Consider the following 20,492-nt stretch of genomic DNA (forward strand, 5'->3'; position numbering starts at 1 on the left):
CATTTTGTTTCCAAAGTGTCAGCAAACTTAGATAACTGCACAGGTTTTTTTTTTTTTCTCCCCGAGTTATATTGTGGGTCATTAATGAGTTTTAACTTGGTCTGCAAATTTTTTGTCTGCCTGTTTCCTGACAGCAGGCAGTTATTTCTGGGAAGAGATGTTACTGTTAGAGCCCCTCACACAATTCAGGGTTGTTTTCTTACCTGGTACTGAGATTCCTCTCCCAAGTGTGCTGAACTATTCACTGCAGTGCAACAGTTGTAGAGTTCAGGAGTGGATGTTTAAGAAAAGTTTGAGGCTGGTTGGTTATAAACAGAGGCAAAATACAAAACATCACCAATAGCTGAACAAGACTCACAGTGAGTGCCACTGACTGCAGCTCCCAATAAACAACTGCAGTAAATTTCTCCACATTGATCTTCTTAAAACTCCTGTCCCTGCTCCCTTCCTGTTCTATTTGCCATCTCTATGGCTGCACTAGAATTTTATTTTTAATTTTATTATTACATAAGGCTTTGAAGAGTTGTATGCATCCACTCTCTGCCCCCCCCTTTGCAGAGCAACTCTGTAACTACAAATTGGGAATTAGTGGCTTGCTTGGGATAGTGAGTACCTGGCATAGGTTCAAGTGCTGAACTCCATGCAAGAAAGTCCTGGCTTTTCTAATGCTCCTGAAGCCACAGCGATTCCTCTGTAATTAGGAAGAAACAAAACCAGCACCAAGAAAGTGGCTTGGTCTTTATCTTATCACCCCCTGCTCAAACACTGTCCCATTAATAATGCATTTCCTTGGTTGCATGACCAATTACTGTTCCCACTAAAGTCCATGGCAGCATTCCAGGGGAACATAAGTCGGTGCCTGAAGCACAGAACTTGTGTCTCTCCATTGTTTGCTTTGTTACCTCCCTGCCAAATCCAAGGGAATGCCAGGTCACCTTCCAGCTCGTGGAGAAACCCTGGCATGCTGGATATTCTCTAATTCAGCCTGTCAGACCCAGAAAAGAATTGCTCCCAAAAATCCACAAGAGCATTGCCCCCTTTTTTTTCCTGGAACACACACTATGGTTATGAGGGACAAAATTTGCTTCTTGGTGCTGGTCAATTGTCTATGAAACAAAAACATGGCTTAGAGCTTGCTGCCAACCTTTAGAACAACACAAATGCAGGAAGAAACGTTATAAGACTTCTCCATTTCCAAACTGCAGGAATCACAGGTGTAAATTCCTACCACTGAGGAGTTATTACAGCTAGGGGAGAGCTTTTCATCAGAGACACAGAGGCTTGTTGGATTTTGAGCCAAAAACTTCTCCAACTCCCCCATTAATGCTGTTCAGAGTGCAATTCTTCACTTCTGGGATAAAGACAACTTCATCTCACAACTGATTTACGGTGCTATTCAACAGAAGCCACTTTTAAATATTTATATTTGCACTTATGTATATTAAGTTTTACAGTAACATCATCTAATTGTGGAACACAACTGGTCTCCTCCTAATTACTCAAACCATTCTGGAATTTTGATTTTGGGAGGTAAAACCTCCCAATCCACTCCTGCACCCTTTAAACCAAAAGTGAGGTTGCTCCTCCTTTGATCTTCCATGTCAGGATTTTTTAGTCAATTATACCAGTATTAATATCAAATGAATTGGGGTGAGTTTAGTTATTTTAAGTCCCTGCAGTGTTTTTTGAGGCAAAAATAACCTCTCTTTAATCCTAATACTTCTACCCACTACACAACAGACTGTGGGGAGCCTTGAAGAAAGAAAATACTACAGAAATCCCAATATAGATGATTGCTTTTGTATAAACAAGCTCTGAAAAATAAATGCTAACACAGAGCAGTGTTTGGCCTCATCCCTCACTGCAGCATTCCCTTCACATCAGAGTGCTTGCAGCAGCACAGAGCCATGCATTAATCAGGAAGCTCGAGTGACTAATCCAGTTCACTCTGTCTAGTAAGAGGATTCCAGCAGCAAACATGCCCGGTTTTCTAAGAAGAAAACAAGTCAAGCAAGGCAGCTCCAGAGGACATGAAGAAAATCAGAAGTGACAGATTGGTGTCACCTAAGAGAAAGTATGGCAGGAGATGCCACCATGCTTTTCTCCACACAGAAACCAGGAACGAGCAGGTCCAGAACATCCCTGTTCTGCAAGGTTACAGCATTCCTGACGAGGCACAAAGCTCTCCTTCTGCTCATGGCTTTGGCAAGGTTTTATTTTTTTATTCTTTATTCAAATGCAAACCAACCCATACATTTCTGAAATGCCTGTCATTTAGGAGTTAAACTTTGATTTTAATTAACATGTCTAACCTTTAGGCTTAATGAGGTGAATTTTCTTAAATTCCAGTAGAACACAAGTCCAGCACACCACTTTCCCCTCAAGAAAGTCAGCACTGTCCAAAATTCAAAAGTAACTTGTGGAAGTCTGTTCCCACTATTTATTTCCAAATCTCAACCCTTTACCTTTAGATAGAAACTATTAGGATAAGAGAATAGAAACTACTTCTATTTAAATAGAAACTATTTAGTTGAAAGTATTTCCATTACAGCAAGAATAAAGCTGGCCTACACACCATACATTCTTGCTGCACTGCATTCTGGAAAAATAAAATTCAGGGGTATCTACAGTCATAACTGAGTGATAGTAGAATAGAGTAGAAAAGGAAATATGTCTCAACTCAGTTTTGATGTGTAGTTATCCAGCTGTTCTTGCTTTTTTTCTATCTTACCATTGGGATTCTTTGGCTCCTCAAAACCAATGATGTTCTCATTAAATCTAGAGACACTGCTCTGCTGTTCTGCACACACTGTACTTCCACAAATGGGATGGCTTTGGACTCAGGATACTATACCAGAATCTGAGAATTAAATAAAATGAGAAGATTAATGCCCACACTGCCAGCCAAGGCTCCATTAGTTTCAGGAACACAGCAACACAAGACTTGCAGCACAGAAAAACGCTCTCTTCACATTTCCTCCCCCAAAAAGTGAGTGCTCTAAATGGTTGCTTCCCTCTCCTCAGGCCTTGCCTTTCTAGGGGAGTTGGGGTAAAAACACCCAACTCCACCCCTGGAACACATTACAACAATTTTTGGCTGCTCTTCTGTATCCAATGATCCCTTTGTTTTCTGCCTTCCTTTCTCCTTGTTTCTCAAAATATGAACAAAGCACTTGGCTGGAAAATCTTTGACTTAAGGAGGTATTTTGTGCCAGGTAGCTCCAAGGAAAATGTGAATTGCTCTGTTAGGCAGGACACAGTTTTCCATGAGGATGGAGCAGTTATTGAGCTCCTGCTACACTTGAACTTTGCCATTTACCAGCAGCTGAACAAGAGCTATTGACCACGACTTCAACAATGGGGGCTTGTGTATAATCACAGAACAATTTGTAAGCAGCTCCTGCAAATTTTAGAAAGGAGAGTTTACTGCTTAATGCAAAGGTCCAAAGAAAATCAACCTAGTGGTGAGCAGAAATACCTTTCTAGGCACACCTTGCACTGATGGGGAAGTGCAGTGCTTCAGTTAGGAAATGTCCTTCCTGAAATTCTAACCATGAGCTGCAGATTTGGTGCAGCTGCCCAAACTGACACCACCTACCCCAGGAAGGGGGACAGGGCAGGCAGTGGGAACACCAGCTTTAGTATCCTCATGAAGTCTCCTGGAATGTTCTAATCCTGCCCCACAAGCACTGCAGGAGTGAAGATCTGATCCAGTCTGAATCCAGGGTGCCTGTGGAGACAGTGCTGGATATGGGAACTGGATCCACAATGGATCAGACTTATGCAGGATTTATTGCAAGCCCAGGGCTCAGGACTTCAGATGATGGATGTGGGTGCAGGTTCCACCACACAGTCATAACTCGGGAGCAAATCCACATCCATACAGAAAATCATTTAAATCTTCAATTTCATTAAGAACATTAAAAAAGCAAAGAGATTAAAACATCCTTTATAGTCAGCATGGACATAAGCTACAGGTAAATAAGGAAAAAACAGGGTGAGAGGCCACACATTTCATCACCTTGGAACAAGATTTACCTGGATTATTATGGAGAATTTTAAAGCAGAGCTGGTTAGATAATCCTAGTTTGAAACAAGATATTTATTTTAAATTACCACTATAACTTTATTAATTACAACAAAGAGCCTGGCCTATAAGAGACTTGATACATAGAACTCTCAACTGTCCCAGTTCTGTGGTTATGTATTTTTGGTGAGATTACAAACAGTAGAACATACATTTATTATTATTTTTCATCTAAAATATGACTCACAGTGTAAAGATTAGGTACCATCTGGCTGTATGTAACAAGTCTCATTGTGCACAAGTAACCACCAGCATTAAGCTTTTATCTGTCTTTCAAAGCTGCAATAAATTAGATATTGGCATTTTAAAGACTAAATGTTGACATTCATGGTGTAAGATGTCTAACACAGCAACCAAGAATTCTTACTTGGTGGGAACAGGGAGCATTTATGTTTATCCCTAGTACAGAAAAGCATTCCAATGCTCTTGTGACATTTGATGGAGGCACAGAAAATATCATGCAGCAGAAATATCAGAATTCTCTTGTTAGTATCTAGTGTTGAAATCCGAGAAGTCAAGCTTGGAAATCTCCTTTTCGTTGGAAAAGTTTGTTTTATCGATGCGGGAACTTGGGCTTCCAACTTTGCTCAGCCAGGATTTCCTGCAGGAAAAATAAGAGAGGGTTGGCAGACAAGGAACTGCACATGTGGGGGTTATTCTCTGTCACACCTTCACTCACTTTTACTTTCTTAAGAGCCATAAAAAGCATCTTTCCATAAGGAAGTTACTCTAAATCTGTTCTTTTCTGTTTTCCCTCCCTTTCCCCTTTAAAAGCAAACCAATCTCTTTAAAGGTATCAGTGTTTCCAGGGGATTTACACAATATTACATAAAAACACAGCTGACAAAATGGCTGAAGCAGATTTACTGCAATGATCCCTCCTAAACACTATTAACAGCATTCCAATAGGTATAATTACCTTTGCAGATTCAATACTGTGCTTTTAGCAAGCACCTACAAACCACTGATAACTGAGAAGTGACAGGAAAACAGAATCCCAATAGCCAGTTTGCTCCTTGCTGGCAACTAAAAGAGTTAGAACTGCAAAGGAATGAGTTCAAAACCAGCAAAAACGCATCAATACTGATTAGCAATAAATACTGAATGTTATACTGGAGAACTCGATACCCAAACACTGGAAATGCAGCAGGTGAGAGCTTACACAGAGGTTTATTTACAAAAAATACTTGGTCAGTATTTTTGGTTGTACTAAACTCCCAAAAGTAGAAAGAGGAAGTATTTTAGTGTACCATACTGAAGGAGAAATGTATTTCCACAAAAATAATTTTTAGAAGTTAGTACAGATACTTAACTGATTACTATTAAAAAGTAATATTCACCTAAATTCTGATTTGAAAACAATAGAAGCTGTCTTATTAAGTTATGTTAATTAATCCTTTGCAGAAACACACTGAGCAATGTAAACCACGATATTCTAGCAGTAAGACCTAATTTTGATGACTTTATAATGAGAATCATGCACAGAAATTACTTACCTTGAGCCAGTAAATCAGTATATCACATCTGAGATACAGAAACACCTTGCTAGAGACCTCACATGCAAGACTTTTTAAAAAAGCAATTCTTGACACCAGAAAACATTGCAAAACATCTCAAGGGGCTTCACTGGTAACCAGAGACAAACAATTTTCCCCATGAATCATGTTAGTCCCTCACAGATTGGTCTCATCACCAGCACAGACAGTTCTGAACTTGCATTCAGTGTGATTTGAACAACAAAACAGAGCCTCTGTATGGAAAAACTTCTTACAAAACAGCAACCAGACCCAGGTATCTCAAACGTGACTTGCTTTATTTTAGCATAGAGAAATTAAAATATCTGGACATTCCCTGTCCAGCCTTCACAACAAAAATTCATCCCTGGGTGCTTCCAACTCCCAGGTTCTGCTGGGTGAAGAAATAACTCCAACCTCTGACCAGAGCAAACAATCAATTCTCAGCTCCACATACTCTCCTTCACATGAATAAGGATGAAGCACAAATTATGAAAATCCCATCAGAGCAACCCAGCTCCATGGAAACTCTTTACAGGATGTATGTGTTATTCCTTACTTAATGCAGGAGGGAAGGGAGGAGACAATACCCGGGAATTGCACAACTTTGGGGCTCAGCTCTGCTTTGAGGGGACTTCCCTCAGCCATCTCCCTCTCTCTGCTCAAGTGACAGCCCAGTCACCAGCATTATGAGGAAGCACATTTTTAACAAGCTAAGAAAGCAGAAAACCAGTATTTCCTAGAAGTTAAGTGTCATCTCCAATCTCATCACTACAGGGGTATTTTTGGAAATGGTTTTAACTTATGAGTATCTGGATCCACAGTGAAGAAAAGGTTCTGCACCCTCCCCTTGCTTCACTCAGCCTTCTCAATTCCCATTCACCTCAGATCTCTTCATGTGTGCAGAGATGAGCTACAATTACTTGCATTTAGAGTCTTAGCTTGTCATTTATAGCATCCATGTTAAAATTCACTGCTCCTTCCCACTTCTCAGGAGTACAAAAAGCCTCCCTCCCCTTCGCTCATCTGAAGCAAAGGAGGATACCACACACCTGACTCTTGTTTTAAAGGATTTATTCCCCAAGTGACTGCTCCAATGAATCCAGAACAAGAGCTAACCTCTAAAAAGCCATTTCTGACCATGTTTAAGTTCACAGAATAGTTTAGGTTGGAAAAGACCTTAAAACCCATTCAGTGCCACCCTCTGCCACGGGTAGGGGACACCTTCCACTGTCCCAGACTGCTCCAAGTCCTATCCAACTGGACACTTCCAAGGCTGAGCAGCCACAGCTTCTCTGGGCAACCTGTGCCAGGGCCTCCCCACTCTCAGAGGGAAAAATTCCACCCCAATATCCCACACAACCCTGCCCTCTGTGAGTTTGAAACCATTCCCCCCTTGTCCTGTCACTCCATTTCTCTTGTGAACAGTTCCTCCCCATCCCAAGCACTGCATGTCCATGAAGTCACTCTTGGCCATGCTCTGATCCCACTGAGTTGTGGATCACCATGGATTTCTCAGTTATACAAGCTCCTTGTCCAGGGGAGAAGCCAGTGCTCCTGAAACAGCTTCCCTCTTCCCATGTCATGGGGAAGACTCCTAGGAGCTTAAAACAACTGCATCTGTCACTCTCCTCTCCTTTCATTAACTAAAACAAACCTTGCAAAGAGCCACTGCCTTGACACCCAGGTGACAGTGCCCTTTCCACTCCACACATCTTGGAAAACAACATCCCAAGAGCTGGGTTTGCACCATCCCAGCTCATATCCTTGTGGAAACAGCCTAGCTGTGCACAGCATTCCAAGCAGGAAAACTCCTACCTGTTAACTTGGCAGAATGGAGCCTGGCCAGGTATCTGGAGAGCTCACTGGAAAAGCTATTTAAGGAGTTACATCTCTATAACACAGGATAATCACACACTTCAAGGTTGGAAAAGACCTCCCAGATAGATTCCAAACTTTGACCAAATGACATCTTGTCAACTAAACCACAGCACTAAGTGCTGTCATTAATAATAATAACAACTAATAACACTGGCACAGCCCTAAAAACCAATGTGCTTGAAATACTACAATAACAGAGTAACTTCCTGATTTCCTGAATAATATATATTTTTTAACTCCAATCTCTGCTACGAAACACATCTCTCTAAAATAAGCAGCTTGCTTTGCATTATTCTCTGAGGTATTTCTCTACAATATGAAAACTACTCCTGCAATAGTTTATTTTTGTCTGCAAAAAGACGAACTTTTAAAGTGATATTGTAGAAATTTGCAGTCTGTGGTGCTAGGAAAGGACCTGGAAATACCCGCCAACATTAATACATGAAGAACTAGGCAAAGGTTATGAATATGTTCCTCTCTTTACCTCAAGCACAGTGTCACTTAAGTGGAACAGGAGAAACCTGTGCTTTTATTTAGAGGAAGAGAAAATAATGGCACTGTCTTGTTTACTTTATTTCCTCTTGTTTAGGATAAAATACAGCAGAGAATGTTATTTTTTGAAGACCATATTTACATCTGTGACAGCATATAGACCAGGCTTGCAAATATTTATAAAATCCCTCCAAAAATATTGTTGCCTTCTGCAACAGCACTGTCCAATTTTCATAAATCCTGATATTTCCACATCTGCAGAAGAAATGTTGAATTCTCTCGCATGGCTGTCTGGGTTCTGAGCTTTTGGGAAGAACTTTAGCCACGGTTTTCAAGCTTTGCTCTGTAATCTTTAGGGCCAGGAACATGAACTCAAAAGCCTTTTTATAAACCCCAAAATTCCTCTGAATAAAGACACCTCTCACCTTTCCCTCCCCAGCTTACTGCAGAGCCATTCCTATTGTCCCTACACCTCTGCCCCTCCTGCCAGGAAAACAGGTAATTATAAAGAAAATTTATAGGGTTTCATGTTGTGAAAGAGTAGCAGGAAGAATAAAAACCCTGCTAAAAAGTGTGTTGGAAATAATGGGATTTGAGAACAAGGCAAAGTGCAAGGCAGGGGAATTTTAACCCCAGTGTTGGGATGGCCCCACCACATCCAAGGCAAGTGAGGGGTTACTCCAGATGATTAAAGCAAGGAAGGAAAAGCAGCAGGATTGAAGGATCCAGACCAAGCAGTGGGTGGCTGGCAAGGAAGGGACCTGCTGAGGCGTAGGCACGGTGGCCCAGAATAGAGCTGCAGCCTGGAGGGGTGTGGGAGCCTGGCTGCTCCCTGCATCCCCACAGCAGGAATGCCTTAGCCCATAGGGGATTTAACACAAGCTCTGGAAGTGTTTTAGGAAGGAGAGAAAGGTAGTTAATCAAAACTGGTGTTTGGCTCTGTTTTTAAACACAGCTGTCAGATGAATGTTGTTAATTTGTTTATATTTCTTCCTTCCCTGCTGCACTCAGGGGCAGCATTTCCCTTGGGAATCCACAATGAGCTTTTCCTTGAGATATATTGGAAAGGATGTCAACAGCAAGGGCAGATTAGCAGGATCTGAGATTTTACAGATATTGTGGAACATGGCCCTGAGTAAGCCTCAAACACATATTTTGGTGGTGAATTTCTATTTATAAACTTGAGAAAAGTGACTTATGTGTTAATCATCACATTCTGTATGGTATTTGCAAGGCTTTTTTAATGTAAAAGTGATCATGGCCAGTTTGCATCAGGACAGAATTTGGCTCTATGTATCTCAAATTTACTCTGATACTGGTATCTGATCTATGTTAAATGTCCTCACCTATTACTTTAAAGAGGAGGAATTATCCCACAACGATAGAAACCAAGCCTGGAGTTGTTTTGGTTTTGTCATATGCAATGCCAAGATCTGTTGTGCATTTTCCTGTTAATCATCTTGGTAACCTTCAAGGAGGATTTAATCATTTCAACATGAGATCATAAGTATATTTTTATTAAAACTTATCAGCATACCTCTTTGTTTAGGCCATGTTAGGCAAGTCACTTTTGGCTTCTTTCAGAGATCTTATCAGAAAAATCTCAGCAACACTGCAGTCGTTTGTTCCAAAGTAAAGAAGTAAGTGAAAAGTAAACCCAAATTCAGCCATTCCAGTAACTCAAACAAAGCTTTTATGTCCACGCTGACCTAGAGAAAAGTAGGAGACAAAGGGAATTTCCAGTTCAGCTTGTGTCCTGTCTCCCAGAGCAGTAAACATCCCAGGAAGCCAGCAGCAGCCAAAAGGCCCATTGTATTTTCTCCCTGGAATCTGTCTGCCCCTACAGGGACACTTGGCTCCCCAAGCTGACTGGGAATTTTGGCTAACCTCACCCACTACACTCAAGGTTTTCTGCCATTCCACATCTATTAAACCCAAGGCCACAGGAAGCTTAAATGAGGAGGAACTGTTGCTGTTGGGGCACCAACAAAAGAAAAGCTCTAACACTCAGCACCCATCACCCACATAAGATTGAACAAGGACTACAGGACTCTACCAACTTTACCCATCAAAATGTTAATTAAACCCTGGCCATTTCAGAGCCATAATGAATCATCACACTTGACCAGCTCAGCTTTACTTCAAGCCATATCCTCACACAGCCTGGCAGAAATTCAAGAGCCACAAGTCCACGGTCAGGAATTTGAAAGACAACACACTGCCCTGTTCTGCAGTCCCAAGGCTCAGCTGGACAGAAAAGCCACCAGGAATAACATCCACAACTCCACATTTTCTGCATGTCCTCTTCACTTACACTGAAGAATAATTCATTATTATGCAAGAACTAAAAATAATGCCAGGCCAAAGCAGTGAATTCCTTCAAACACCACTGGGATTCTATTTTCCTCAAAGGTCTCCCTTACTTTACAAATCTCTTTGCATAGTTAAAGGGCTGAAAAAATAAAGTTAGAAGGCTCACTGAGAAGTTGGCATTTCCAATTATAAAGGTCTTAAAGGAAAGCATCAACACTTTTAAAACATCTTCTTGTAGAGCTCTGAACAAGTCTGAAGGCCAATATTTAATATTTCCAGTGTTGCAGTGACTGCACATAAATTTATCTTTTCCTAGAATGCCTCTGTTGGAATATTTCACAAGCTAACAAGGTTGGCCTACAACTAAGAACTTTGTGTTTCTTTTTATCCTTAGCTTGCAAAAGAGTTCTGAATTTTTTTGTTAAGCATTCAGCCAGCTCAGCTCTATTTTTTCCCCCCGATTTTACACTATGTGATCTAATTTGTTAATTTAAATTGCACACTTTCCAAGGAAGCAGTTACACCCCCCCTTTAACCTCCCATCTCCAACTGCTTTTTATAAAGCAACTGTGATATAACATAGTAGACATTTCAGAATATCAGAGCAACAAGAAAGTGTTTTAAATACGTAATATTAAAGAGCACAAGTGTTCAGGAAAACACCAAGTGGATTCCACTAGCTAATAGTCTGCTTAACTTTTATAAGCTGAGCAAATGAGCTTTATCAAGACTTATTTTCATAATGGTCTATTTTTTTTTTGGTATTACAGATATAGCTCCAACAAGCAGAAGGCAAAACATTAACATAAGGATGTTGCAGGGATTCTGTTCTTGATTTGACAAGAGCTCCTGGTGGTTTCCAGTACACCAGAGCACGGAGGTGAATCCAGCAGGGTGTGTTTACAAAGCAGGGAACACTGAACCTGTCATCCACAGGATGCACATGCAATATTCCCTGGAAAGCAGAGCAAGGACTAGGATATGTATTATTTATTGTTTCCATTATATACCACCCCCCAAGACCCTGTGTCTGCTCTGCCTTGAGGTAAAGCTCCAGACACAGCAGCCTGAGGCAGGGGGGGCTCCAGGATGGGATGTGCCAGGCTGTCCCTCAGGGACCTTATGGAAGCAAACACCCCTTTCCACACTGCCACACCCCAAGGAATTGTACTCCACTTACAGTAAGAAAATAATTTTCATTCTTCAATACATTGCTTCTTTATCGTGTTTTTCTTATGACTTCACCTATATTCAAGATATCCTTTCTGGCAGATCTAATCTCAATTTCATTTTTTCCTGGCTTCCCAAGTTCCATGAAGTTATCCTTCCACTCTCTGCAGGCAGGTATTAAACACCTCACCCTAATGAAGCCATTCAAGCCCTGATCCCAAACCACTCCAACAGGCAGGATGCTGGATAGATCAGCTGAGATATCAAATAAAAACCAAATATAACTCAGCCAAGGCTATTTGATTTCCTCAAAGTCTGCATTGCAACATCTCTAATCATTTGGCTTCATACTTTCTATTAATATTAAAAAAATAGAAAAGACTTTTTCACCACAGCATGCCAAGGGTGAAGCCCATCCTGGGGTCCATGAACTGTCACTATGGATATACTCACTGAGGAAAAATAAACACTTAAAGCTCCCAGCTACTTAAGAAAGCTATCAGAGCATGAAGAAGAATCCTGGTTCAATGTTTCTTTGTGTAAAAAAATTGTTCAACAAGGCTTTTAATACATACTGAAATGAGATCTGATACGTGTTCTTGCTGTTCAGTGTTGTACTACTTGCTTTTACTAAACCTTATTTTCAGAGTATTTACCTAAAAACAGTCTCCTGTTTATCTGCAACAGTGATAAAATGAATGAATCAAGAAATAGGTTTCTTTGAATCATTCTTCCTATAAAACAAACCCAGACTGGAAATCCCAAAAATCTCACCTTCTCCAGGCAGCTCTGGAACTTCCTGCTTGAAGTTACCACTAACAGAAAACAAATCAGATTGATTTTATTATCACTGGGGGTAATTGGCTTCATCCCTCCACCTAAGCTTCCCATGGGCTTGGACATTTGCCTGCTCCTTCCAAATCTGCCTGTTAATAGCACATGATTTTGGTAGTGAGAGCTTCAGAATCTAAAAAAAAAAAAAATCAGAATAAAAGCAGGACTCTATAAAAGGCAGTAGCTTATTTCTACTGAAGCCAACGCTTATTAGGGACAGGGAGATAGACCTGATGTCTGCTTTTACAAAATTTAAACAAAGAACTCCAAGTATAGAAAAAATAACTAGCAGAATCAAAAGAAACCATCTTTGGGAGACTATTTCAGTATTCCCAAATAAGTCTTGTTAATAACTCTTTAAAGTACCTTGTCCTGCAGTAATTTTTAGTTTTGTTGTTTATGCCTCCTAACTCCTTAATATACAGCAGGTTTTGATATTTTCTGAGATGCTTGGTAAGAAGAGAATTATTAGCAAAGCCTAAGTATGTTCCTAAACTCCATCTTCCTGTTTTTTTTCCATTTTCCCTTCAAGCTTCAGGGGCTGTCAAGAAGTATCGAGCATCTCATTTGTTCTCTGCAATTTATACCATTTTCTTTTTTCCCTTCCCCCTTTTTTGAAGTTTGCTTCTGCCTGACAGATCTGTTCCTGATGGCTTTCCCATAGTCTGGCTGCTGCAGCAGCTACATGGGTTGGGATGTGAATTGAGAACTACAAAAAAAATCCTGGAAAACCACAAGTCTAACTAGTAGCTCATTTTACTGAAATTTATGTACAATTATTTCAGAAAAACCCTCAACTTATTTCACAGTCAACTTGGAGTTCCTTGGTGCTTCCAGTAACAAAAATTTCCTCCAAAAGGCAGAGAGCTGAAACCCTTGCATTGAAAACACAGAAGTATTCCCAGAATAAAACTTCTCAAAAGGCAAGCTCAGGCTCTTTGATTTTGCTCCTTGTTTATTTGAGCATTTCTAAGTGCACAGAGAATAAAAGATGTTTTCAGTTTTTGGCAACACCAAGATCTTCGAAGCAAAACAACAAAAGTAATAATTTATAAGAATTATGCAAACTTCCAAACATTAGCAGTGTATGACTGGGGAAGCTGCTGTGAAATAATAATTTCACAAAATTCATGTCAGAACAGTTCATGTCATCATGCTTTTTATAAAAACAAGCTGCCTGGCTGTCCAGAAAAGATAGTCCAAACACTATATAAATCACATCAGTTAAAGATGAACTTCACAGCAGCTGCACTGAAATTCAGGACAGAGCATGTGTGGGATGAAGAGAGTGGCTAGACCATAGATCTGCCTCCAGATAAAGGCACTAAAAGCCTCCAGGAATTCCCATTCCAAGATAAGGACCGAGTTTTAGGAATATTTATGATGATATGACAGATTTTACCACCAAACAGATGTAACTGAGATCAGGCAGGAGCTCAAGAGCACATCACCTCTGTGAGTCACATTCCAGGCTCTCAGAATGGGTACCAGTGAAAGGAGGAATCACTGGAAGTCTTTCCAAAGGCACAGAAACATCATTTCATCCTTTATCATCTCAACAAGCAGGAATAATTGCCATTTCATTCAGCACAGCACTAAGACACGAGTGCAAAGTCAGTCCCATTTCTTACATCATGCTGAATCCTTCTCCTGTGTTTGGAGAAATGAGTGGTTGCTTATTCTGGTGGAATTTTCATTAGCAAACACACACACAAAAACATCTGAGGCAGCAGAACTGCTGCTACTGTGTAAAGAGATCCTACTGAGGGCAAATCTGCATTTATATCTAGAGTAAAAAAATACATAAAAAGCTAATATTGACTGTGACATCTCCACAAAATATATTCACGACCATATACAGGTTTCCAATTCCAGAGACAATTTCCAAAAACAAGCCATCCCTCAAACTCTTGGACACCAATCACCAGAGCATATTTCCTCTTGGACAGATACACTCAATTATTTAGGCAAACCAAACTCCTCCAGGAGACTGGAAATGCTGGCACTGGGAAGTCAACAGATGTCAGAACCCAGTCAGCAAAGACTTCTAGGAATTCATTAGCCAGTGAACACCTGTAATGCTGATTCCAAGCATTAAACACAAACAATGCCATAACCAGCCTAATACAGAGCTGCTGCTGCAGTTTTCTTGCCAATCAAGAGCATTTGGTCACAGAACTCAAAAAATTAGTAAATAAATAATTCAAATTACATCAGCCACTTTCCCACCCTTGTATGACATTCTAAGTGTGGACTGGGGAGCCCAAATAAAGCCAGAACCTTGCATTACAAATTCAGAATTCCCACATGGAATTGGTTCTCCAGCTACTTTCCTACAAGACAAACTGCACAAGGGTTATGTTAGGAAGGTGCCTCCAAGTAAAGAAATGCATCTCTACCAGAGAACAACTTTCCCCCATAAAAATCCTTTTTACTACATTTTGTTTTTAATTAAAACATGGATTTTGGCTTTAAACTTAGTGCAGGACATCACAGGCTTGCCTATATTTGTTTATTGAAACAATGGAAACGAGTTCAGGATTCAAATATTGACAGATCTACTATTGGAATGTAAATCCTTCTGTTCCTTCATTCTCCTTTGACTTCATAATAGAAACAACCTTCTCTCCTTTATGCAATTTTGCTTATTTATCCATATATTGATCCAGTATGTAGAAAAATACTATGACATTCCCTCAATTCTTAAGCCTCTCTCATAAAACTCTACATTTCAGCTTTAAATCATTATTTTCACCCCATTTTTAACTAATGGAGATTTTTAATTACTTACCTTTCCCAATACTGGAAGACAAAGCCCCAAAACTCATAAATATTGATAGGTCTATTTCTTTAGGGTCCTTCATCTTCAAGATGCATGTTAAGAATCAGTTCAGCAACCATCTAAGAAACCTCACCATTACAATAATTTTCTACTCTGGATATTAATTTATAAATATTTTTAAGCCAAGAGTCTGATCCCCTACAAATACACCCAAACAACTGGCAATATAACTAACTCAAGGATTAAGTCTACGAGCTTGAGAAATGTGGGTTGAGTTACTCAGAAAAAGAAATCCAGCAGGAACTTCAAGAGATGACACCTCCAGCTAAAAAGCAACACAATTACAGTTGAGATCCAGAAAATTTCATTAAATATTAATATCTCCTGCTTTGCCTTGCTCCTCCAGCAGCAAAAGGATAAATACACAGACAGCAAAACCTGCCCAGCTAATCAAGTTGTAGGTGCTGGTTAAATGAAATTTTGACTCCTCTCCCTGTGTTTAGAGATAGACAATGAGCACTCTGAATTGCTAGAGCAGATTCTTTCCAAACCCCACAGCACTCACAGATCCAAAATGCTGGATGGCTCCCAAGAACTGGTAAAAGGATGACAGTTCCCTACCTTTCACAAAACATAAACCACTGATTTTATTAGGAAAAGACAATTTTCCCAGATACACAACTGATATACAGCTGGGGTGACCAGCAAACACCAACTGATCAAACCCTGAAGCAACAGGGCAGGAAAAAAAACCCTCTTTATTCCACCTAAACACATCTACAACCCTTACAAGACTAACTAGAAAACAAACAGGGAGAACCCTAAGGAGCACAAATTACCAGAACAGAAAACTATGCATAAACAATTCAGGCCTTTATCTGCATGTATAATTTTAAACACAATTACATTTACCATGAGCACATGGGACAAAAATGGTTGTGTGGCTGCAGCTTTAACATGAACCATAAGCAGCTCAAAGCTGCCACATTTAAACAGAGCAGCCACACACTCTGATGGAAACCTGGCTGAACACCAGTCCCAAGCAGAGACACTAAAGAAGGTGCAGGGAGCACTTAATTCAGAACAATAATGAGCAGCTTTCCCATTCAGTTTTATGTGGATAAATCTTTTTGTCTCTCTTTACCACCCTTACAAACCAAGGCCACCTTGCCATATCTGCAGTCCTTAAGTGACAGCTGCGTGTTCCCAGCACTCTGCTGCTTAGTGGCACAATGGTGACTTAGGAACTCAGCAAAGAGGACAGATGAAGCCTACAAAATTGGTTTAGAGCAGATTTATATGTGGCAAAAAGTATGAACAAGTCCTAAATCTGCACAGACCAAGGCAGAGCAACAGCTCTCCATGACACCTGAGCTCCACATCCTCTGGTTTTATGCTTGAAACAGCCACAATGTGCATCAACATTGGCATAATTGGAATCCCAGGATGAGTTTGGTGAAAAGGGACCACAGTGGCTCAGTCCCACCATTCCAGAGCACACGACACAGGATTGTATCCAGCTGGTTCTGGGGCATCTCCAGAGAGGGAAACTCCACAGCCCCTTTAAACCAATTGTTCCAAGAAGTTCTTCCTCCTGTCCAGGTGGAATCAGTTCCTGCCTGCTCATCTTGTGCCACAGCTGGGCCCCCTGGACAGAGCCTGGTCCCTGCACACAGGGACACCCAGGGCTGAGGCCCCTTCTCAGCTCAGGCTCCTCTGGAGGCTGAACAGCCCCAGCTCCCTCAGCCTTTCCTGGGCAGGGATGCTCCAGGCCCTTCCTCATCTCCACAGCCAGCGCTGGCCCTGCTCCAGGAGCTCCCTGTGCCTCTTGTACTGACAATCACAGCACTCCAGATGTGCCTCCCAGGGCAGGATTCCCTTCCTGACCTTCTGGGAATGCTCTTCCAATGCATCCCAGGTCCCATCAGCCTTTCTGGCCTCCACCACACTGCTGGTCAGGGATACTTTGGTGTCCACTAGGATCCCCAGGTCCTTCTCTGCAGAGCTGATTTCCAGCAAGTTGGCAAGAGAAGTCCATGGAGAATGAGGGCACCAGCCCAAACCTCCTGAAGAGTCTGTAGGAGTCAGAGACAGCACAGCTCCAGTGTGTGAGGGGACACCAAGTGACAGGTGACAAGGACAAGCTTTCCTTTTGATTCCCATCATCACACATGGAAAAGAATCAAAGAACTGGGTACATTTTTCCACTCCTGTGCTTCTATAAAAATCACTTTGTAGGCTGCTCCAAAGCAACAAAGCTCAAAGATGGGGATTTTTATGTAAAATGTGATAAAGAGGACCTAAATCTGTTCCATGATGTTACCATGCAACATTCAAACTGCACCCTTTCCTGGTAAGTTTTTAAAATACATCCAGTTTCAAAGAAAGTTCCAGGTCCAAAGCAATTACTTATTACAGTTCTTCAGGGCACTTCAGTGAATCCCAGGAGAGATTGTGTTTGCTAAGGAATGCAAAACACTTCCCTTATGGCAAAATTCTTTCAGACAAAGAAACTTGCTGGCTAGAGAATACAAACCATCCCAGCTCATCAAAAGGATTTTTGTAAAGCAAATTACTTTTCATTAATTATTACTTTAGATACATTCACCACTTTTAGCAGCTGTTTCAGACAAATTTATGTCTCTTGAACTGATATTCAGCCCTATGAAATAACACAAAGTAAATGAGGCATAACTGCAAAGGTCACCTTCACTCATATACCTTGCAGGAACCTGAAGTCAGAAACCCAGGACTTCAGTAAACACTTCCAAAAACCCCAAGTTGGAAATTTTTCATATTCCAGTAGTTCAAAAATTTTGAGCTACCAAGTGGGACTGGGCACTAAAAAGCCTTCTAATATTTTAGAATAAAAAAAACCTCCCAATAATTAACAAGTTAAAATTGACTGAGTTAAAAGAATTCAGGCCTGTCTCACTCTTCATCAGCAATCAACTTCATAATGAAGAAGCACAAACTCTTCAAGTCTCTGCATATTTAAAATTCTTATATAACTTTCTTTTAACAAGCCATGATGCTCTGTCTGGCTTCTCTGTTTCACTGCCATGTTGAACATATTCTTGCTCTTTTTAAACTGATTTCTAAATAAAATAATTCTCCAAACGACTAGAAGTTCCAGCCAGCTCAGTTGTTCAATGCCATTTGGAATTTTTCACCTATTAAAGAAAATCCTGGGAAGATGTATTAACAAGGCAGTGATATGCACTGCAAAAATTAAGAAAATAATAAAGTATAGGATTAGAGCATAATGTAAGACATCATTTTGGTTCATCTTCCACAAATACAAATTAAAACATGCTCTGAGGCCTCTCAGAAGAGATCACAGAACTGGAGTCGAAACACAAGAGAAGAGGTTAAATTAATGAGATATATTAAAAAGCAGTTAATAGCAATTATTAGTTTCTCTGTGACAAGAAACTTCCACTCACTAAATAACTCACTGAATTCTGCATTCCTAGCAGGAATTAGTTCCATTTATTCCTAAACAATTCATTGGAGCACTGGCTCTGCAATGGCAAGGTAGGAAATGCTTTTGTAAACTCAAAGATCTCATTTCAACCAAACCCTGCAAGAATGGTGTTTGTAAAGAGGGAAAGATTAAGAAATAAGCCCTGGAACAAGTTTCTCTACACTGGCTGAAATTTCATTTTCCATTAAAGCTGTCAACCAGCTTTACTGAAATAAATGATTTTAATTACACTTGACAAGCCCCAAAACTGCTGTCTTATTTGCAAAAAGTCCTGTTCAACATCAGCCATCAAAAGAAAATCAATATTTCAACTCTTCTCTTTTCTCCTGGCATTGATTCCCCTGCAAAGCAGATGGAAAGCAGAATTTTAGCAGGGGAGTTGCTGAGAGAAATATCTAGAAGGCACAGAATAGTAACTTCCACATACGCAAGTAGATTGACATCTAGTGTAAAAACACTGAACTACAAAGTCATATTGACTAGGACTAATTTAAAATATTTTTTATATGACAAGAGAATTAAAATATAAGCAGCTGAATTTATTATTTTTTAATGGCTACACAGAGCCAAAAACATTGTACCAGTGACTGAGGAAATGCAGCTTCCAGCAGAGAAGAAATGAGATGTCAGCAGTGAATCAGAACAGCAAATGAGAAAAAGCAGAAATAAAGTGTGTCAGGGAGAACAAGGAAGAACACAGGGCAGCTGGTCAAGGAGAAGCTTTTTCCACCTCTGGATAAGGTGAAGTAAAGAGCTGGAGACAAAGACAGAATGCTTGCATGGTTAAGAATTTATGACTGAAAGATCTTGGATATTCCAATTTCTGTGTAGCAGGCCCAGAGACTGATGAGGAAAGGTGTAAATAGTCTCTAATCAACAGCGTTCTTCAACACAATGAATGGGGAAACAAAGTTTCTATGTTGTAGAAAAGATAATAAAAGGCTTTTCAAAGTCATTCCACTGAAGACTGACCCCTTGTACCAGCACCATGATCCTAGAATTTAGTGTACTAAATATCTTTGGGCAAAGGTGTCTTCCTTCCTTTCAAAGGAATCTCAAGAGTTCATCACCTTTTTACTCTGTGTCCAGTATGGGTGGCAGAGATTTTGGATCTCACCACATTTTCCTGGCTGTTTCAGCACTATTTTCAGGTTCCTGCCTGTAATAATTTCACAAAAGCAATGTCTAAAAAAAATTGTGTCTTAAATGCTGAGAGAAGAGCATGCAAGCAGTTCCTGACTCATTCACAAGTCATTTTCCATAACAATATTAGGACACCTCTTTGTCTCAAACCCAATATTTCATTCTGTACTGATACCCCCATTGCCCTGAGTGATGGTAAAGGCCAAAATTTATTTTTTTTATTAAGTAAATACAGTTGCTCAGCTTGCCATTGACCCAATGTGTTAATCATTACACAAGTGACAGTTTGTGCTGTGATATGACCCAAGGGTTGTTTGGACTCAGAAAAACTCAAGACTCCAGGGAACCTCTGTACAATGAGTCAGAGGTGAGCCATGACTTCAGGATAAGCTCTGGAAATGGAAAAGACAGCTGGAAAAATGAAACAAGGGTTGCTCCCAGGGCCATTTGTGCAAGGGCACAGGAGTGAGCTCCACTCTAAACCAAAGTTTCCTGACAGTAATGACTTGGTACACACCAAGCCAGCTGGAAAATGGCTCCTTGGCACCACCTGAACCCTACAGAGTTCTGAAGGGAAAGCTAAGGAGAATTCTCTCAATCCTCAAGACCCTGCCAATTTCAAATGCATCCAGTTTTGCTCCTCAAGCAAAGGAGTTTCAGAAACTGCAAACAGGCAGAACCCAAGGGAAAAAAAACCCAAATATTGTCTATTTTTTGTTTTGGGCTTGAAACCAAACAATACAAAATGAACTGGAGCAATGCCCAATACAGCTCTGTGACTACCCTCAA

The 20,492-nt window shown here is 40.4% G+C and overlaps 1 protein-coding gene across 1 annotated transcript in view; it reads right to left on the reverse strand.

The window, feature by feature from the left end:
- Positions 1-3,933: 3,933 nt before the first annotated feature.
- Positions 3,934-20,492, reverse strand: part of ACYP2 (acylphosphatase 2) — a 31,931-nt gene continuing 15,372 nt past the window's right edge. Inside the window, exon 4 of the mRNA XM_014895144.2 lies at positions 3,934-4,688. Within this exon, the coding sequence (XP_014750630.1) occupies positions 4,574-4,688 (115 nt within the window). The 3' untranslated portion in view covers positions 3,934-4,573. The remainder of the gene's footprint in view (positions 4,689-20,492) is intronic.

The sequence above is a fragment of the Sturnus vulgaris genome, chromosome 3 (genome assembly GCF_052056855.1).
Source record: "Sturnus vulgaris isolate bStuVul1 chromosome 3, bStuVul1.hap1, whole genome shotgun sequence".
NCBI lineage: Eukaryota > Metazoa > Chordata > Aves > Passeriformes > Sturnidae > Sturnus > Sturnus vulgaris.